This window comes from Lissotriton helveticus, chromosome 6, assembly GCF_964261635.1.
Source record: "Lissotriton helveticus chromosome 6, aLisHel1.1, whole genome shotgun sequence".
In the NCBI taxonomy this organism is placed as follows: Eukaryota; Metazoa; Chordata; class Amphibia; order Caudata; family Salamandridae; genus Lissotriton; species Lissotriton helveticus.
In genome coordinates, this window is record NC_136067.1 from 1,887,900,095 (window position 1) to 1,887,916,442 (window position 16,348).

At 44.6% G+C, this 16,348-nt stretch overlaps 1 protein-coding gene across 1 annotated transcript in view; it reads right to left on the reverse strand.

Annotated features, from left to right (window-relative positions):
• Window positions 1-2,455: 2,455 nt before the first annotated feature.
• LOC144761934 (TATA box-binding protein-associated factor RNA polymerase I subunit A-like) overlaps window positions 2,456-16,348 on the reverse strand; it is a 508,362-nt gene continuing 494,469 nt past the window's right edge. Inside the window, exon 11 of the mRNA XM_078647125.1 lies at window positions 2,456-2,684. Within this exon, the coding sequence (XP_078503251.1) occupies window positions 2,464-2,684 (221 nt within the window). The 3' untranslated portion in view covers window positions 2,456-2,463. The remainder of the gene's footprint in view (window positions 2,685-16,348) is intronic.

The window sequence follows — 16,348 nt, forward strand, 5'->3', positions numbered from 1 at the left end:
CTACAATAAATGCATGCTAGAAAAAATATTTAAAGTAGGAAAATTGGAAGCTCCACCTCTCTGACACAGCAGCACCCATCTGTCCTTAACCGCTGAGGCCCACTGACTAACAAAGCAAACATAGAAGCAAGAAATACATTTAAAAAATTGAAGCGCTTATACATTTTGTATAACAAAATGTTTGAACAATTTGTTAAAATATGTTTCAGAAATAAGAATGTTTATATAAATATTATACATTTTAGTAACAGTAAATAACTTTTGGATTAAAACATAATATTTCAGTTTAGAAAGGTAAAGTATATTTATTCAATATTTATATATGTATAAAAATGTATGTGGGGTGTTTTTTGTGCTTGTTTTTAAAAATATATATTTTTAAAGATATATGTATTGTATTAATGTAATTTTATTTTGAGGTCTACAGTATTATTAAGCCCCCACTCCCCAAATTAAAGTTAATAATTTAAATTTGTATCGAAATTCTGTCAGAGTATTAATAGAATATTAATACTCAAACTTTAATAGGCAGTCAAGTATATCATTTTTACATTACTACCCCCATGAGCCCTATACCACTTACATCTTATTGCTAAAATTAAATTACTCTTTAAGGAAAATTCAACCTATTAATACTATAGTTGTATTTTGAAAACCTTATTTTCTTTTATTTATTGTGGGGACAAACCCCCAGTCCCTCTTGAATCTTTCATATTAGGAATACCCCTGAATAACACATTTTATTTTAGAGGAGTAAAACACCTTTACCACTGGTTATAATAACTTTTTTAACTATCTTTTCGTGGGATTGCTGGACGGACGGTTACCATGCCGGTTTAAAGAGCGTATGTGAAGTATCATCTTATGTACAAAACATTTACTGTGACTGTGAAGTATCGATCAGGACACATAGGCCACACCATAGATATGAAGCCCTGAAGAAGTCTCATAGAGAGACGAAACGCGTTGGCTATGTTTGTGATGGAAGAAGTTTTTTGTGAAACAAGAAACAAAACGACTGAATTTCGATACTTTCTCTTCACCCTGTGTGCAAATAATTTGTGGCAAAAAACTTTATTGAGAGCACAATTTGCGTTTATACAAAATATTTTGACTTACTTGTTATGAGTGTGCTGGAACCGCCTTGTGTTATATGTATTGTATGGAACTAGGTTCTATAATTTAGGGAGTAAAGAGGGAAGTATTCCCTGGTTTCGGGCACCTCAAATTATAACTAAGAGACACTATTCATTTGCTTGGTGCGGATTGCATTAGCCTCTGCCCTCTATCTTGTTGTACACTAACTTTTTTAACTACTCAACCTTAAATTCCGTACCTTTTAAAATTATGAGCAGGAGGTGAGAGTAAACCCCCACCCTCCTTGCCTCAGTTGTTTAAGCCAAAGCCCATACTCAACAATTTCCTACCGTTTTTATTATGGGAAGGTAAATCTTCCAAACTAACCCCCTTGCCTTATATTTTTAAACCAACCATACTCACTATTTTTACCATACTTCAGCCGCGGCCCGTGGATGGAGTTGCGATGGGGCAGGCAGGCGGGGCGGGGGAGGGGCAGGGTGGGGGGTGATAAACACCGGAATATGGATGATTACAGGTAAGTAAAACGAATTTCATTCCATGCCCTGCATCGCAAAATGCAATGCAGGGCGCGCTACGAAATTCGTTTTATTAATTTAATTGTTTACTTACCTGTAATCATCCATATTCCGGTGTTTATCACCCCCCACCCTGCCCCTCCCCCGCCCCGCCTGCCTGCCCCACCGCAACTCCCTCCACGGGCCGCGGCTGCCATACTTACCTTATGGAAGAGGTGTGGTGCAGTGGCCAGGGTGCCTGACTCCAGACCAAGGGGTTCAAGGTTCGATCGCAGCAGGTAGCAGGTCAGTCCAGCACAATGTGACTCTGAGCAATAGCTCGCTTAATCTTCCCAAGGGTCCCCAGCGCTGGGAAACAAGCTGTGTGCTTTACAAATTCAAGGTTATTATTATTATGATGAGTGGCGAAGAATTGCAGAGTAAAGCCTTGCACAGTAAAATGCCATATTTGCTGATTACTGTGTGTTGTATATATACACCATGTCGTAATTACTGCATGATAAAGGTAACATGCCCTTCTGTAAAATAGAAAAAAATCAGAAGCAGCTGGTAACTAGTCACCAAATAAAAACTCCAACGTAAAAGGACCAAACAGGGAAAAAAGGCGAATATCCAATGAAAAGTTGAACAGCATTATTCTAGGCAAATTCAGTGGAAGGCAAACAAGTTTTTGTCTTTGACTTTTGAGCATTATTAAAGCATCTTAAATACTGTTCAAGGACCTGGTTTACCCATTCTGTTTGCCCATTTGACTTTGCATGGAAACCTTAGGAAAAAGATTTTTCAGTTCCAAGATACATATTTCTAAAAAGATGATCGAATTGAGGTCCGTAATCAGAAATAATCTTTATTGAAAGCCCATGTAAACAAAGAGTTTTCGTAAAAACAAATATTCCATTTTAGGCGCTGAGGGCAGTTTGCCTAATGCACTAAAATGTGCCATCTTGGTGAACTTGTCCACATTGACCATGATGACAGTCCAGTTCTCAGATTCTGGAAGATCAGAAATGAAATCAGCAGAAACTGTTAGCCAGGTACACTTAACAACCTCTAAAGTTCGATGCAGACCTGTAGGACAAGAACATGAAGTCTTAGGTCATTCACACGTTGTTCAGGACGAACTAAAGTCCACTATATCTATTTTGACAGAAAGTGCCCAAAAATGATATATTATTAACTCAGTTGTGATCTGAATACCTCTGTGGCCAGTGGCAAGTAAGTCATAATACCATTTTTATCATCTGTTGTTGCAAAATGGAGAAACATAACCAGAGTCTATTTGTAACAAAAGGTAATTCATTCTTATTAGAGAGAATATTAGGATTCTTAACAAGCTCTTGAGAAGAATACATTTGGGCTCATGTACAGGCATCCTTCACGTGTTAAAACATTGATTTAAAACAGTTGGAAAGTGCTGAGATGAGAACATAAGCTAGGGTGTTAATTTTGAGCATTCAAGATCAAGGTATCATCTGGAAAGAGCACTGAACGAAATGTTCTTTGAAAATATAATATAAATGATCTGGAAATCAAACTAAGAAAAGAAATAAGCCCTCCTAGCTGGTTTGTTATTTCTACATAGCATCTGCTGTAAGACTTCATGGTTTTGTTGGTCATTACGGATCTCTAATTTATGACTTGCCCCTAGTACATGATATCATCATTCAGTATTGTTTCACCTATGGAGATCAGTTCTTTTGCAGGTAGAGAGCAATTTCACTCACACTAAGTTCTGAATAGTCACAAAAAGCAAACTGGGTTATCTATATTATCATCCTTTTGATTTTGCTTTCAACCATGAACAATAAGGAAAGATCAGGATGCCGGAGAATAGGACCTAACACAAACGCTTTAAAATCTCAAAGGCTTAATTTACCTTGTCAGCCCAAATAAAGGTGACACTCTCTCTTAGTAGGTGCTACTGTATATGATAAAAAAATTCGAATCAACTTCCAATAAAAGTGAGAAAATCTAAGAAAACTCTGCTGGCCCGATTCACAGAACTAACTTAAGACAAAATCCTAAACTTACTACCATTTACTCATTGTGGAATTCACAGAAGGCACTTACTCGTTTTGGTAATCACAAAAGGCACTTACTCATCAATGAGTAAGTGCCTTCTGTGAATACCAAAATGAGTAAGTGCCTTCTGTGAATACCAAAATGTTAGTATGTTTAGGATTTTGTCTTGAGTTAGCTCTGTGAATCGGGCCCTGCCTTTTCTTTGCTGACTTGGGTTTAGACCATTCAGAAAATGTTGCTATCTTTGTAGGGTACAAAGACAGACCTTGAGCAGAAATCACATACTGCATGTATTCTCCCTGAATATTTTTCTGGCTTGCAAACTAACTGAAAGGGATGTGAACAGGAGAGAACGTGTAGTACATGCTTTTGTGCTCAATCATTGTTGCTGAAAACAAAAATAAATCATCCAAATACAAAATAATGGAATGGTTCAGCATGTCAGTTAATAGAGCGTCCATGAAACAATGAAGAATGGAAGTTGCATTACAAATCCCGAATGGCATTACTCAGGTTTTGAAATACCCTAAAGGGTTCTGAACACAATCTTCCATTCAGCATCCCTTTAATTCATATTAAATGGTATGCACATCTCATAACTAATTTTATACACTTTTGCACTTTGTAATAACTCTTGAATATCACAAATCAAGGGGTTGTGGATATTTATCCTTCATGGTGATTTGGTTAAGTAACCTATATTCTATACAGGGACTATGCTCACTGGTGTTCGTCATGGGAACAAAAATTAAAGATTCTCCACCAGCAGACTTTAATCTAACTATAAAACCATTCCTAAAATGTCCCTGAATATATTCTTTGTAGTGCCTTCCTTTCTGATTAACGGTACAAAAGGGGGTGGTGATGGACGGAGCATCAGAACCAAACACTCACACTCAGTCAAAAGATCTGGGTTTGAACCATGACCGTTCTTTAGCCCACTCTGCCACCCCAGTTCAGACATGGCTATATGCAAATCAGTCTGACCCTGTGCCTCATGGGAACAGTCCAGCCCGAACTGCCAAGCCATGACTTCCCTGGACCGGAAACAAGCTTCCGAGGACCGGTTTCTGGCATTCCAGCCGTCTTCAGCCTGGCTTGCTTGAATCCAGTGGCAAAGTGAGCAAGGGACTCACGTCTGAGCATACCCTGCCACACTTATGGCGGCCAAAAGCGGTACAAAAGGGGGTGGTGATGGACGGAGCATCAGAACCAATCAAACACTCAAACCCAGTCAAAAGATCTGGGTTTGATCCATCACCGTTCTTTAGCCCACTCTGCCACCCCAGTTCAGACATGGCTATATGCAAATCAGTCTGACCCTGTGCCTCATGGGAACAGTCCAGCCTGAACTGCCAAGCCATGCCTTCCCTGGACCGGAAACAAGCTTCCGAGGACCGGTTTCTGGCATTCCAGCCGTCTTCAGCCCGGCTTGCTTGAATCCAGTGGCAAAGTGAGCAAGGGACTCACGTCTGAGCATACCCTTCCACACTTATGGCGGCCAAAAGCGGTACAAAACGGGGTGGTGATGGACGGAGCATCAGAACCAATCAAACACTCACACCCAGTCAAAAGATCTGGGTTTGATCCATCACCATTCTTTAGCCCACTCTGCCACCCCAGTTCAGACATGGCTATATGCAAATCAGTCTGACCCTGTGCCTCAAGGGAACAGTCTAGCCCGAACTGCCAAGCCATGACTTCCCTGGACCGGAAACAAGCTTCCGAGGACCGGTTTCTGGCATTCCAGCCGTCTTCAGCCCAGCTTGCTTGAATCCAGTGGCAAAGTGAGCAAGGGACTCACGTCTGAGCATACCCTGCCACACTTATGGCGGCCAAAAGCGGTACAAAAGGGGGTGGTGATGGACGGAGCATCAGAACCAATCAAACACTCACACCCAGTCAAAAGATCTGGGTTTGATCCATCACCATTCTTTAGCCCACTCTGCCACCCCAGTTCAGACATGGCTATATGCAAATCAGTCTGACCCCGTGCCTCATGGGAACAGTCCAGCCCAAACTGCCAAGCCATGCCTTCCCTGGACCGGAAACAAGCTTCCGAGGACCGGTTTCTGGCATTCCAGCCGTCTTCAGCCCGGCTTGCTTGAATCCAGTGGCAAAGTGAGCAAGGGACTCACGTCTGAGCATACCCTGCCACACTTATGGCAGCCAAAAGCGGTACAAAAGGGGGTGGTGATGGACGGAGCATCAGAACCAATCAAACACTCACACCGCGGTACAAAAGGGGGTGGTGTACCACTTTGGCCGCTATAAGTGTGGCAGGGTATGCTCAGACATGAGTCCCTTGCTCACTTTGCCACTGGATTCAAGCAAGCCGGGCTGAAGACGGCTGGAATGCCAGAAACCGGTCCTCGGAAGCTTGTTTCCGGTCCAGGGAAGGCATGGCTTGGCAGTTCGGGCTGGACTGTTCCCATGAGGCACAGGGTCAGACTGATTTGCATATAGCCATGCTAAAGAACGGTGATGATCAAACCCAGATCTTTTGACTGGGTGTGAGTGTTTGATTGGTTCTGATGCTCCGTCCATCACCACCCCCTTTTGTACCACTTTGGCCGCCATAAGTGTGGCAGGGTATGCTCAGACGTGAGTCCCTTGCTCACTTTGCCACTGGATTCAAGCAATCCGGGCTGAAGACGGCTGGAATGCCGGAAACCGGTCCTCGGAAGCTTGTTTCCGGTCCAGGGAAGGCATGGCTTGGCAGTTCGGGCTGGACTGTTCCCATGAGGCACAGGGTCAGACTGATTTGCATATAGCCATGTCTGAACTGGGGTGGCAGAGTGGGCTAAAGAACGGTGATGGATCAAACCCAGATCTTTTGACTGGGTGTGAGTGTTTGATTGGTTCAGATGCTCCGTCCATCACCACCCCCTTTTGTACCGCTTTGGCCGCCATAAGTGTGGCAGGGTATGCTCAGAGGTGAGTCCCTTGCTCACTTTGCCACTGGATTCAAGCAAGCCGGGCTGAAGACGGCTGGAATGCCAGAAACCGGTCCTCAGAAGCTTGTTTCCGGTCCAGGGAAGGCATGGCTTGGCAGTTCGGGCTGGACTGTTCCCATGAGGCACAGGGTCAGACTGATTTGCATATAGCCATGCTAAAGAACGGTGATGGATCAAACCCAGATCTTTTGACTGGGTGTGAGTGTTTGATTGGTTCAGATGCTCCGTCCATCACCACCCACTTTTGTACCGCTTTGGCCCCCATAAGTGTGGCAGGGTATGCTCAGACGTGAGTCCCTTGCTCACTTTGCCACTGGATTCAAGCAAGCCGGGCTGAAGACGGCTGGAATGCCAGAAACCGGTCCTCGGAAGCTTGTTTCCGGTCCAGGGAAAACATGGCTTGGCAGTTCGGGCTGGACTGTTCCCATTAAGCACAGGGTCAGACTGATTTGCTATAGCCATGTCTGAATTGGGGTGGCAGAGTGGGCTAAAGAACGGTGATGGATCAAACCCAGATCGTTTGACTGGGTGTGAGTGTTTGATTGGTTCGGATGCTCTGTCCATCACCACCCCCTTTTGTACCGTTTTGGCCTCCATAAGTGTGGCAGGGTATGCTCAGACGTGAGTCCCTTGCTCACTTTGCCACTGGATTCAAGCAAGCCGGGCTGAAGACGGCTGGAATGCCAGAAACCGGTCCTCGGAAGCTTGTTTCCGGTCCAGGGAAGGCATGGCTTTGCAGTTCGGGCTGTACTGTTCCCATGAGGTACAGGGTCACACTGATTTGCATATAGCCATGTCTGAACTGGGGTGGCAGAGTGGGCTAAAGAACAGTGATGGATCAAACCTAGATCTTTTGACTGGGTGTGAGTGTTTGATTGGTTCAGATGCTCCGTCCATCACCACCCCCTTTTGGATTCCTTTCTGATTAAGACAATGAATCAAGTCGACCAAAGGGAAAAACAGAATTGGGTATAAAATATATTGTGTAGTCATGTTCACAAGACAAGGAAAGCTTCTCTCCTTAGGTTTTTGAAAAACCTTCCAAAAATGCTAGTAATGTACAGGTACTGACTCCAAACAAGGATCCTACCAGGGAAGTTGCAGTCTAATGTTTGAGAATTTGCAAAATCTGAGTTCCAATAATAGTTACGATCCAGACAATCCATATATCTACATTTGATATATGTGTTGTGTCTAGAGAAGAATGGAAAACCCAAAACAATGGGTGATGCAATGAGATCAAATAAACTTCTTATGTTGAATATTCTGAAGCTGTAAAGGACCAGTTCACTCAGTTAGAGGACCTGAACTCAGTAACAAGCCATCATCGGCTTGTACAATTTTGGCCACTCCTTCCAAGTTATGGGTAGCCCATGTTAATTAGCCCATTCATTGTCCATAGGCAATCCTGTGGCACCTGAACCTACCATTACTTCAGTAAGTATCTCTTCACTAGGTTGACAAGACAAATGAATGGCTAGCAATAACAAAATGTTAAAAGCTGGGGAGTAGATACATATTAATTAAAGTTAGTCAAACCGAGAGTAAAAACAGACACACCTACACTCTCCTCCCCTTTCAGAGCCAAGTGGTCTTGTTTCCATGCATTCTTCTCAGGCAAAGAGGACAGTATAGTACCACATGTCTTTTATTACCTTTAGTTCTATGTCTATTTTTCTCTTCTTCAAAGAGAAGTACTACGACAGAACCGAACTGCAAAGACTATACAACTTCTTTATGAGTAGTGACAGGTGGTTTGGTAGCCACTGATCGAGGTACGGCTGGACAATAATCTGTTCCTATTTTCTCTCAGCCTTGTGTTCCAATATTCTGAAGTAGATTTGCATAGATATGCCAATAATTCTCCTTAGAGAAAGAGCATGTGCCACTCTTGTCACCTCATGCTTTATTTCATCACACAGACAGGATCTGAAAAAGTGCTCTCATTGCAAACCTTTCTGAAACTGTAGCATTGCTTCTACCGTAGCTATAATTGATCAGGTTTATCAAGCACTGCCTTAAAAAGCTAATAAAACATTTCAAAATTATTAAACATGGCATCTCCACTAGCCACAATTGGAGTAGCCTAAGCCTATGCATGGCCACTAACATTCCTAATCAATCTAAGGCATTTGTACAACGCACGAGGTGTGCTCTAGTGCTCAAAAGCAAGACTGAAAAACAGAATCCGCCACAGATATCTACCCTTGATCAAAGAGACAGGTTTTTAAATCCTTCCTGAAACAGTGTTTGGATTCAGCCATACGAAGATGGTTAGACAAGGTGTTACAAATCTTGGCCGCCACTACTGAGAAGGACATGCCACCTCGGCGAACCATGGCAGACCCCTGGATGTGCAGAAGTCACAGGTGATAAGATCTCAAGGCTCTCACCTGCTGGTATGGACTAAACCTATTTCTCAGGTATCTTGGACCTTTTCCCCTAATGGCGCCCAATGCTAATGTCAGGGCTTTAAACTCAACTTTCTTAGCAACAGGAAGCCAATGAAGCAGCTTCGGATGGAGGAGATGTGGTGACAAAGGGGTACACGTCAAATCAACCTGGCCGCCACATTCTTTATTATTTGAAGTCTATGAGTCATGAATGCCTGAACTCCAAGAAACAAGCTGTTGGCGTAATCCAAGCGTGACGTCATAAGTGCATGGACTACGATCTTTCGGGTCTTTACCGGCAGAAGGTGCAGTAGTTTCCTGACTGATCTTAACTTCAGAAAGCAGGACGATGAGAACTGACGAATTTGGGTAGTGAAGGAGAGGTCAGAGTCATATATGATCCCCAAGTTTCGAGCTGAAGGCCCTGGTATTGGTGGAGGATTGGATTCAGTTAGGTAGGTCACCAGAGATAAGATGGAGGGGGTGCCATCTGACTGAAGAAAAGCATCCCCGTTTTGTCTGTATTCAACTTCAGAGAATTGATGTCCATCCATTTGGCAATGCCCTTTAAACACTCTTTAAAATTTAGAAAGGCAGCTTCACAATGTTCTCTAAAAGAAAATACAAGTTGTGTATCATCTGCATATGAAACAACCTTCACTCCCCAGGGGGGCCAAGTAAAGGTTGAATAACATCGGACTGAGGTCAGATCCTTGTGGCATCCCACAAATCAAAAAATTAGGTGAGGAAAGAAATGGCGAAGGAAGACACGTTGAGTTTGATCTTCTAAATAATACCATGTCAGCACAATGCCCTAAAAGCCAAAATGGCTTAATCTATCCAACAAGGTAGAATGTGCTACTGTGTCGAATCCGGCCAATAGGTCTAGGATCACCACCATGGCAGATGTACCAACATTCAAAGCCTCCCTGACTGTCTCAGAAACTTCCAGAAGAGCAATATCCGTGCTATAGCTTGTGCAGAAACGAGACTGGGAGCCCTGGCACAGATCGTTAGATTCAACAAAGGCAGACAATTGGCGATAAACCCGTTTTTATTGTATCATGTCATACCTTTGCCAAATCAGTGGAAAATGTATGGGGTCTAAAGAGTTATTATATTTTACAGACATTAAGAATGTATTTTACCTATATAGGATTGCCATCAAACTTGTTACTTCCAATTCCTTCCATTGGGGGACCTACGATGAAGGACCCCCAAAAAGCTATTGCTTGTCTAAGGGCAGTGCCTTCATCAGTCATGGTTTGACATTGATTGTAAGATCCTTTATGGCTTGTTATAGCTTCTGTATTTGATATGTATTTGTCTATTCTAGTAAACGTTGGCGTCACAACCTGTAGGGCGATGACCTATGATCTACTCTTACCTTATCCTAGCAAACTCTGTTAGGAATATATGGGCAAAGTTCTTCAGGCACTATTGAGCTGGCTTCCCAATAAAGGGGAATTCAAGAAAGTGAGACTAAGAAAAGGTGATGACAAGGTCTTTAGATGGCAAAAGAAAACAGGGAAAATACAGCTCCTAATGACAGGAAAACAGGAGAGCATAAACAAATCTTACCCAAATAACTGAAAAATGTAACAAGAACAAAATGTTCAATAAACACATGACATTATTTTGACAGAAAGTAGCCCAACAAGAAACAAGTGAATGAAATGCAAGAGGGCATTGAGCACGAAGAAAACACCTTAATCACTTATATAGGATGATTCATCTCAGTTTTTGTGAGATATAGGAAAGGTTTGCAGCCTCTATATTACTTTGGTAAAATACTGTACAAACGACATAATTTTCGACAGTCAGAAAAGTTACATATCTGAATTGTGCCCACTGGATGGATCTTGTGTACAGTTAGAGTAGCAGTCAGCAGCATCTAGCTGCTGCAAAATGTCACACGTCTCTTGTGGAGAAATGTAGTTATCAAATACAATCTATCCAGCACGTTGGTGCAGAAAGAACCACTATGTCAACCAACCCACCCCGCCCCTGTTTAACCCACCACAACTGTGAGGACACTAAGATAATGGGGTCAGCACAGAAGTGTCACATGGTGCAGGAGAACCACGCCGCTGTCAAAATCCTAAGCATCTCCAGAAGACATTGTGGGTAGGAGGTGAAGTGGAAATGGACGCTTTATGACTGAGCTCATGAGATGAGGATGGACTAAGACAGTCCATATCTAAAATGACATCAATAAACACATACATAATTCACTACTGTAGAATCCAAAATAGGCGCAGTAGTCAAATCCTCAACAAATATGTTCAGAATTATAAGAAAGATTTTCCTTACTTAGGCTTCTTCCACAGAGTTTAAAGCAACACAGGCTCTTGTGCTGTCTTTGCTGGCTACACAAATGGATTATTTCTGGGCGCACAGAAATGGCTCCCAAATAAAATAAAATGGATGCAAAACTTAGTGGCTACACCTAGCCCCCTGTGATCTCATTACCCAAGTCCTTGTATCGTCATATTAGCTCGCATTGTCTCACAGGATCACATTCAAAGCACTGTATATATTCCACCGGGCACTTTATGGAATAGGACCACCATTCCATAACAAAAAGTTTAGATCCACAGTCCTCAAGTGCCGTTTCAACAAAGTCTGATTACAAGGCACACAATCTAAGTCCAGCAAGTTGTGTAACTCCCTTGAAACCCACCTCGCTTACATACGGCCATAAAAAGGTAGCTCTTTGAATTTTGGTGCCCTGACTGATGATGCCTTAGTAACCGCCAAGAAAACACTCCTCAACAATGAAACTATTGAACGATAATGCAACACAGGAGTCAACAACCATCTGGTGAAATAAATAGAGCTGCAGGAAGCTCTATACTCTGTAAACATGAGCACGAACACAAGAAACGCCAGGTTCACGGTGACATCCATGGGCACATGTCACACCCTCATACCCCTCACTCAACTTCCCCCCACATACATCATAGTACAAGCACCCACATCTGCAACCAAACCTATTGGTCCATTTGCTATCACTCTGGACTGTTACAGTGGCGTAACGCCACTCTGCTGGTTGTTGCACTCTATACAAGTGCCAGATAATGTAACATATCACATTTGCACTTTAATTACATAGTCATGTGCTTGGTCAACCTACATATGGGAAGCCAAGACTAAACAGAACAATGAGAAGATGCAGCCATGTCATGATGACTATGTTAGGAGCGCGCGGATGGGCATGGACATATTCTGATGTTTAGCCTTTCAGGTGTGTGTGTGCATGCTGTGCCATCCGTTGGCAAGGAGTTTTCCTTTGTCGAAAGCAGTTAAATTGTTGCAATCGCTCTTCCTGCTTTTAGGCAGCAGTTTAGTTACATTGTTATGCCTGCTTATGGGTAGAAGTTTAGTCATATTGTTGCACAAGTCTTTCCTTTGCAGACCATAGTTTGGTTCTTTGGTTTCAAGGGTGTTTCGTTTGTAGATAGCAGCTGGGTTATACTGTTGTAACGGATCTGTCGTTGGCAGACAGTAGTTTGGTTGCACTGGTGCAAGATTATTAACTTTGTGAACAACAGCTTCGTTATAATGTTACAAGGGTCTTCTTTCTTTTGCAGCCTGCAGATGATCTGTGTTGCTGTAAGAGTCTTTCCTTTGTAGGCAGCAGTTTGGTTAAATTGTTGTAAGATTATTTCCTTTGCAAACTGCTGTCTGGTTATTCTGTTTCAAGTGCTTCTCCTTTGTAGACAACAGTTTGATTAAATCCTTGCTAGGGTCTTTCCATTGTAGAAAGCTGTTTGGTTATATTGTTTTAAAGGTCTATCTTTTGTAGACAGCACTTTGGTCATATTGTTCGTGATTCGGCCACCAGCATAAGTGATTCCTAATACTTGTATGTAAAAGTTGATAAACGTTTTTCCTCTTATATTGTTATGTTATGTTATGTTACATTTTATTTTTATAGCGCACAGCGACTCAAAAAGAGTATCCTGGCGCTTTCACAGCGAGACCTACAGTAGGTAACACAACACGACAACAAAGCAAAACAGAGATGTGGCATATGCCACAGAGCTTTATTATAAGTATGACATGCACTGTGGAAAAGTAGCATATCATGCATTTCCATGTTACTGGTAAGAAGCTCAATCTTTGAACACCAAACAGGGTCATGATGGTATATGTCATATTCCGGACTGGCAAAGTTACAGTGAAGGAACAGTATTTCTAGGGTTAGATGATGTTGTGTAGGTTTTACCACAAATACTCCCTAAAGTTCTATGTAGCTTCTTGTAAAAATAGGTCTGCAGGAGGAAGGCTCAACAAATAAGGATGTACAAATTGGGAAACTAGGCAAACTGTAGTGACAATAACAAAAAGATCCTACGGTCAGACTCCGTTTTGAGCAGGCCAAGACTTTTCTGCCTGGTCATCAGCATTTCTACCTTTGATGTAAAGGCCATCTGTCCTTATGTTTCCAAAAACCCGTGAAAGTGTTAAAGACAAGCATATTGATGCACCTAGCTTATGTCAGAAATTCCTCAAGAATTCCCTAAACCAGATAAGGTAAGTGGACAACAGCATAAAAGGCCCATCAAGTGACCACTGAGATAGAGAGATCCTTCACCCCGGATTATAACTCAAGATGCTGTCAGAAGATCCTAAGAGAGACTGACAGCCAGGCTGCCAAACTGCTGCAGCATCCCGTCTTATGCAGACATGATTGCTTGTTGGTCAGTCTATTTGCAAGCTGAACTCAGCAATTCTACAGCATTGGGACAGATACTTGCGCTTAGATTTGTGTTGGGGTAATTTTAAGGCCCATGCAGCTGGGTTTACTGACTAAATCGATAAATGAATGAAATGAGCCGTATTTGCTGACCTGGAGTGCTGCTGACGGCCGGGCTTGGCTCCGCTGTGTTTCCCTGGCCGGGCTTGGCTCCGCTGACCCCCTGTTCTCCGGTGTGGTGCTTGTGGGCCGGGCTTTGCTTCGCTCGTGGTCCGGCCGGGCTTGGCTCCGCCGGGCCTCTCTGCACTACATTCCCCAACAGCCTCATTGCGGCAAGGACGCCGACGCCGACGACACGACCTGGAGGCGCATAAAGGCTCCCTTGGCATTGAGTCCGGGGGGAGCCGTATTTGCTGACCTGGAGTGCTGCTGACGGCCGGGCTTGGCTCCGCTGTGTTTCCCTGGCCGGGCTTGGCTCCGCTGTGTTTCCCTGGCCGGGCTTGGCTCCGCTGTGTTTCCCTGGCCAGGCTTGGCTCCGCTGACCCCCTGTTCTCCGGTGTGGTGCTTGTGGGCCGGGCTGTGCTTCGCTCGTGGTCCGGCCGAGGTTGGCTCCGCCGGGCCTCTCTGCACTACATTCCCCAGCAGCCTCATTGCGGCAAGGACGCCGACGCCGCTGACGCGACCTGGAAGCGCCTGGAGGCGCATAAAGGCTCCCTTGGCATTGAGTCCGGGGGGAGCCGTATTTGCTGACCTGGAGTGCTGCTGACGGCCGGGCTTGGCTCCGCTGTGTTTCCCTGGCCGGGCTTGGCTCCGCTGTGTTTCCCTGGCCGGGCTTGGCTCCGCTGTGTTTCCCTGGCCGGGCTTGGCTCCGCTGACCCCCTGTTCTCCGGTGTGGTGCTTGTGGGCCGGGCTTTGCTTCGCTCGTGGTCCGGCCGGGCTTGGCTCCGCCAGGCCTCTCTGCACTACATTCCCCAGCAGCCTCATTGCGGCAAGGACGCCGACGCCGCTGACGCGACCTGGAAGCGCCTGGAGGCGCATAAAGGCTCCCTTGGCATTGAGTCTGGGGGGAGCCGTATTTGCTGACCTGGAGTGCTGCTGATGGCCGGGCTTGGCACCCCTGTGTTTCCCTGGCCGGGCTTGGCTCCGCTGTGTTTCCCTGGCCGGGCTTGGCTCCGCTGACCCCCTGTTCTCCGGTGTGGTGCTTGTGGGCCGGGCTTTGCTTCGCTCGTGGTCCGGCCGGGCTTGGCTCCGCCAGGCCTCTCTTCACTACATTCCCCAGCAGCCTCATTGCGGCAAGGACGCCGACTCCGCTGACGCGACCTGGAAGCGCCTGGAGGCGCATAAAGGCTCCCTTGGTTACTCGTCCCGCGGGACGCGCGCGTGCGCGCCCGGGAGAAGCCCGGGACAAGGGCGGGCCCTCTGAGGCCCTCAGAGACCGAAAGTGACTGGGCTGGGCCACCCCCCTTGGCTTTGTCATTAAACCAACAAAGGTAAACACCCAAGCGAGTGAGTGTAACCGGTAGTGGCCAGCTATAGCTTCGATGGAGGTCAAAAGCAGGGCCACGGCCAAAAAAAACCCTATGCATATACGATCAGCAACTAGGAAACTAACACTGGCGCCAACCCCACTACCTACCCTAACTGCAATTGACAGAATGTTGCAGCAAACAATTGGAGTTGTTGTGAATGCGATTGAAAATACCGAGAGACGACTATCTTTACCACCTAGCATGTGTCTTATAACCCCATCACCACAAGTAGTACACTCACCTACAAATATCACAAATGTAACAACATTTTCGCATGACTCGCTTTTATTACAATCTTATTCAGGTCTGCCAGGGAATGAGTTGAATCAGGTTGACGCACCGCAACCTTTAGAACCCACTATGTTTGCTGCCAGGGAGAGCAGATTATCACTAACCCCTAACCTGCTAACAAGTGATATACCCCCAATAGTGAATGATGCGCCTAATGTCACAGTGGAGATGGATGGCTGCGACATTAATGACATTATACCTATTGCTGATTCAACTAACACCAGTTTGTCAAGTAATATGAGCGATCATGGGCCTAACTGGCCCAAACTTAAACCCACTCACAGTAGGAAATTGTTGGTTGCTAATAGGTTGGGCAAGAGAGACAGATGCAAAATAAAGAGAGTAACCCAAACATCATTAGATCATGGAAGGGGGGGGAGAGACACTGCAACACAGCGGTAATAAACGCTCAAAGGAAAAATTAACCCCAATTAATGCAGAGGGACTGACGCAACATTTAGAGAGTATAGAGAATATGATAAAATCCTACATCGAACCAGTGACTGGAATGTTAGAATCCCTAAGTAAAAAAGTGGAGAATTTGGAAAAACTGGTCATTGCCAACTTAGATATATTAGAACATCTTGACACCCAAGTCAAGTCATCTGTAATTAATGTACCAACTGGGAAACCCAGCAAAAATACGTCCAGCAGTGCAGTTAGAGTACCCAGTATCCCCACCACGGTAGCTATGCCGGTAGTAACCATAAGTGAACCGAAAAAGCTACCCACCATTGCCCCAAACATAACAACGGGCCAGAAAGTCGATGTGGGACAAAGGGAGACAGGTGGCCCTATTTACAACAACAAGAATCTGCCAGCACCTAGGCGCCACACT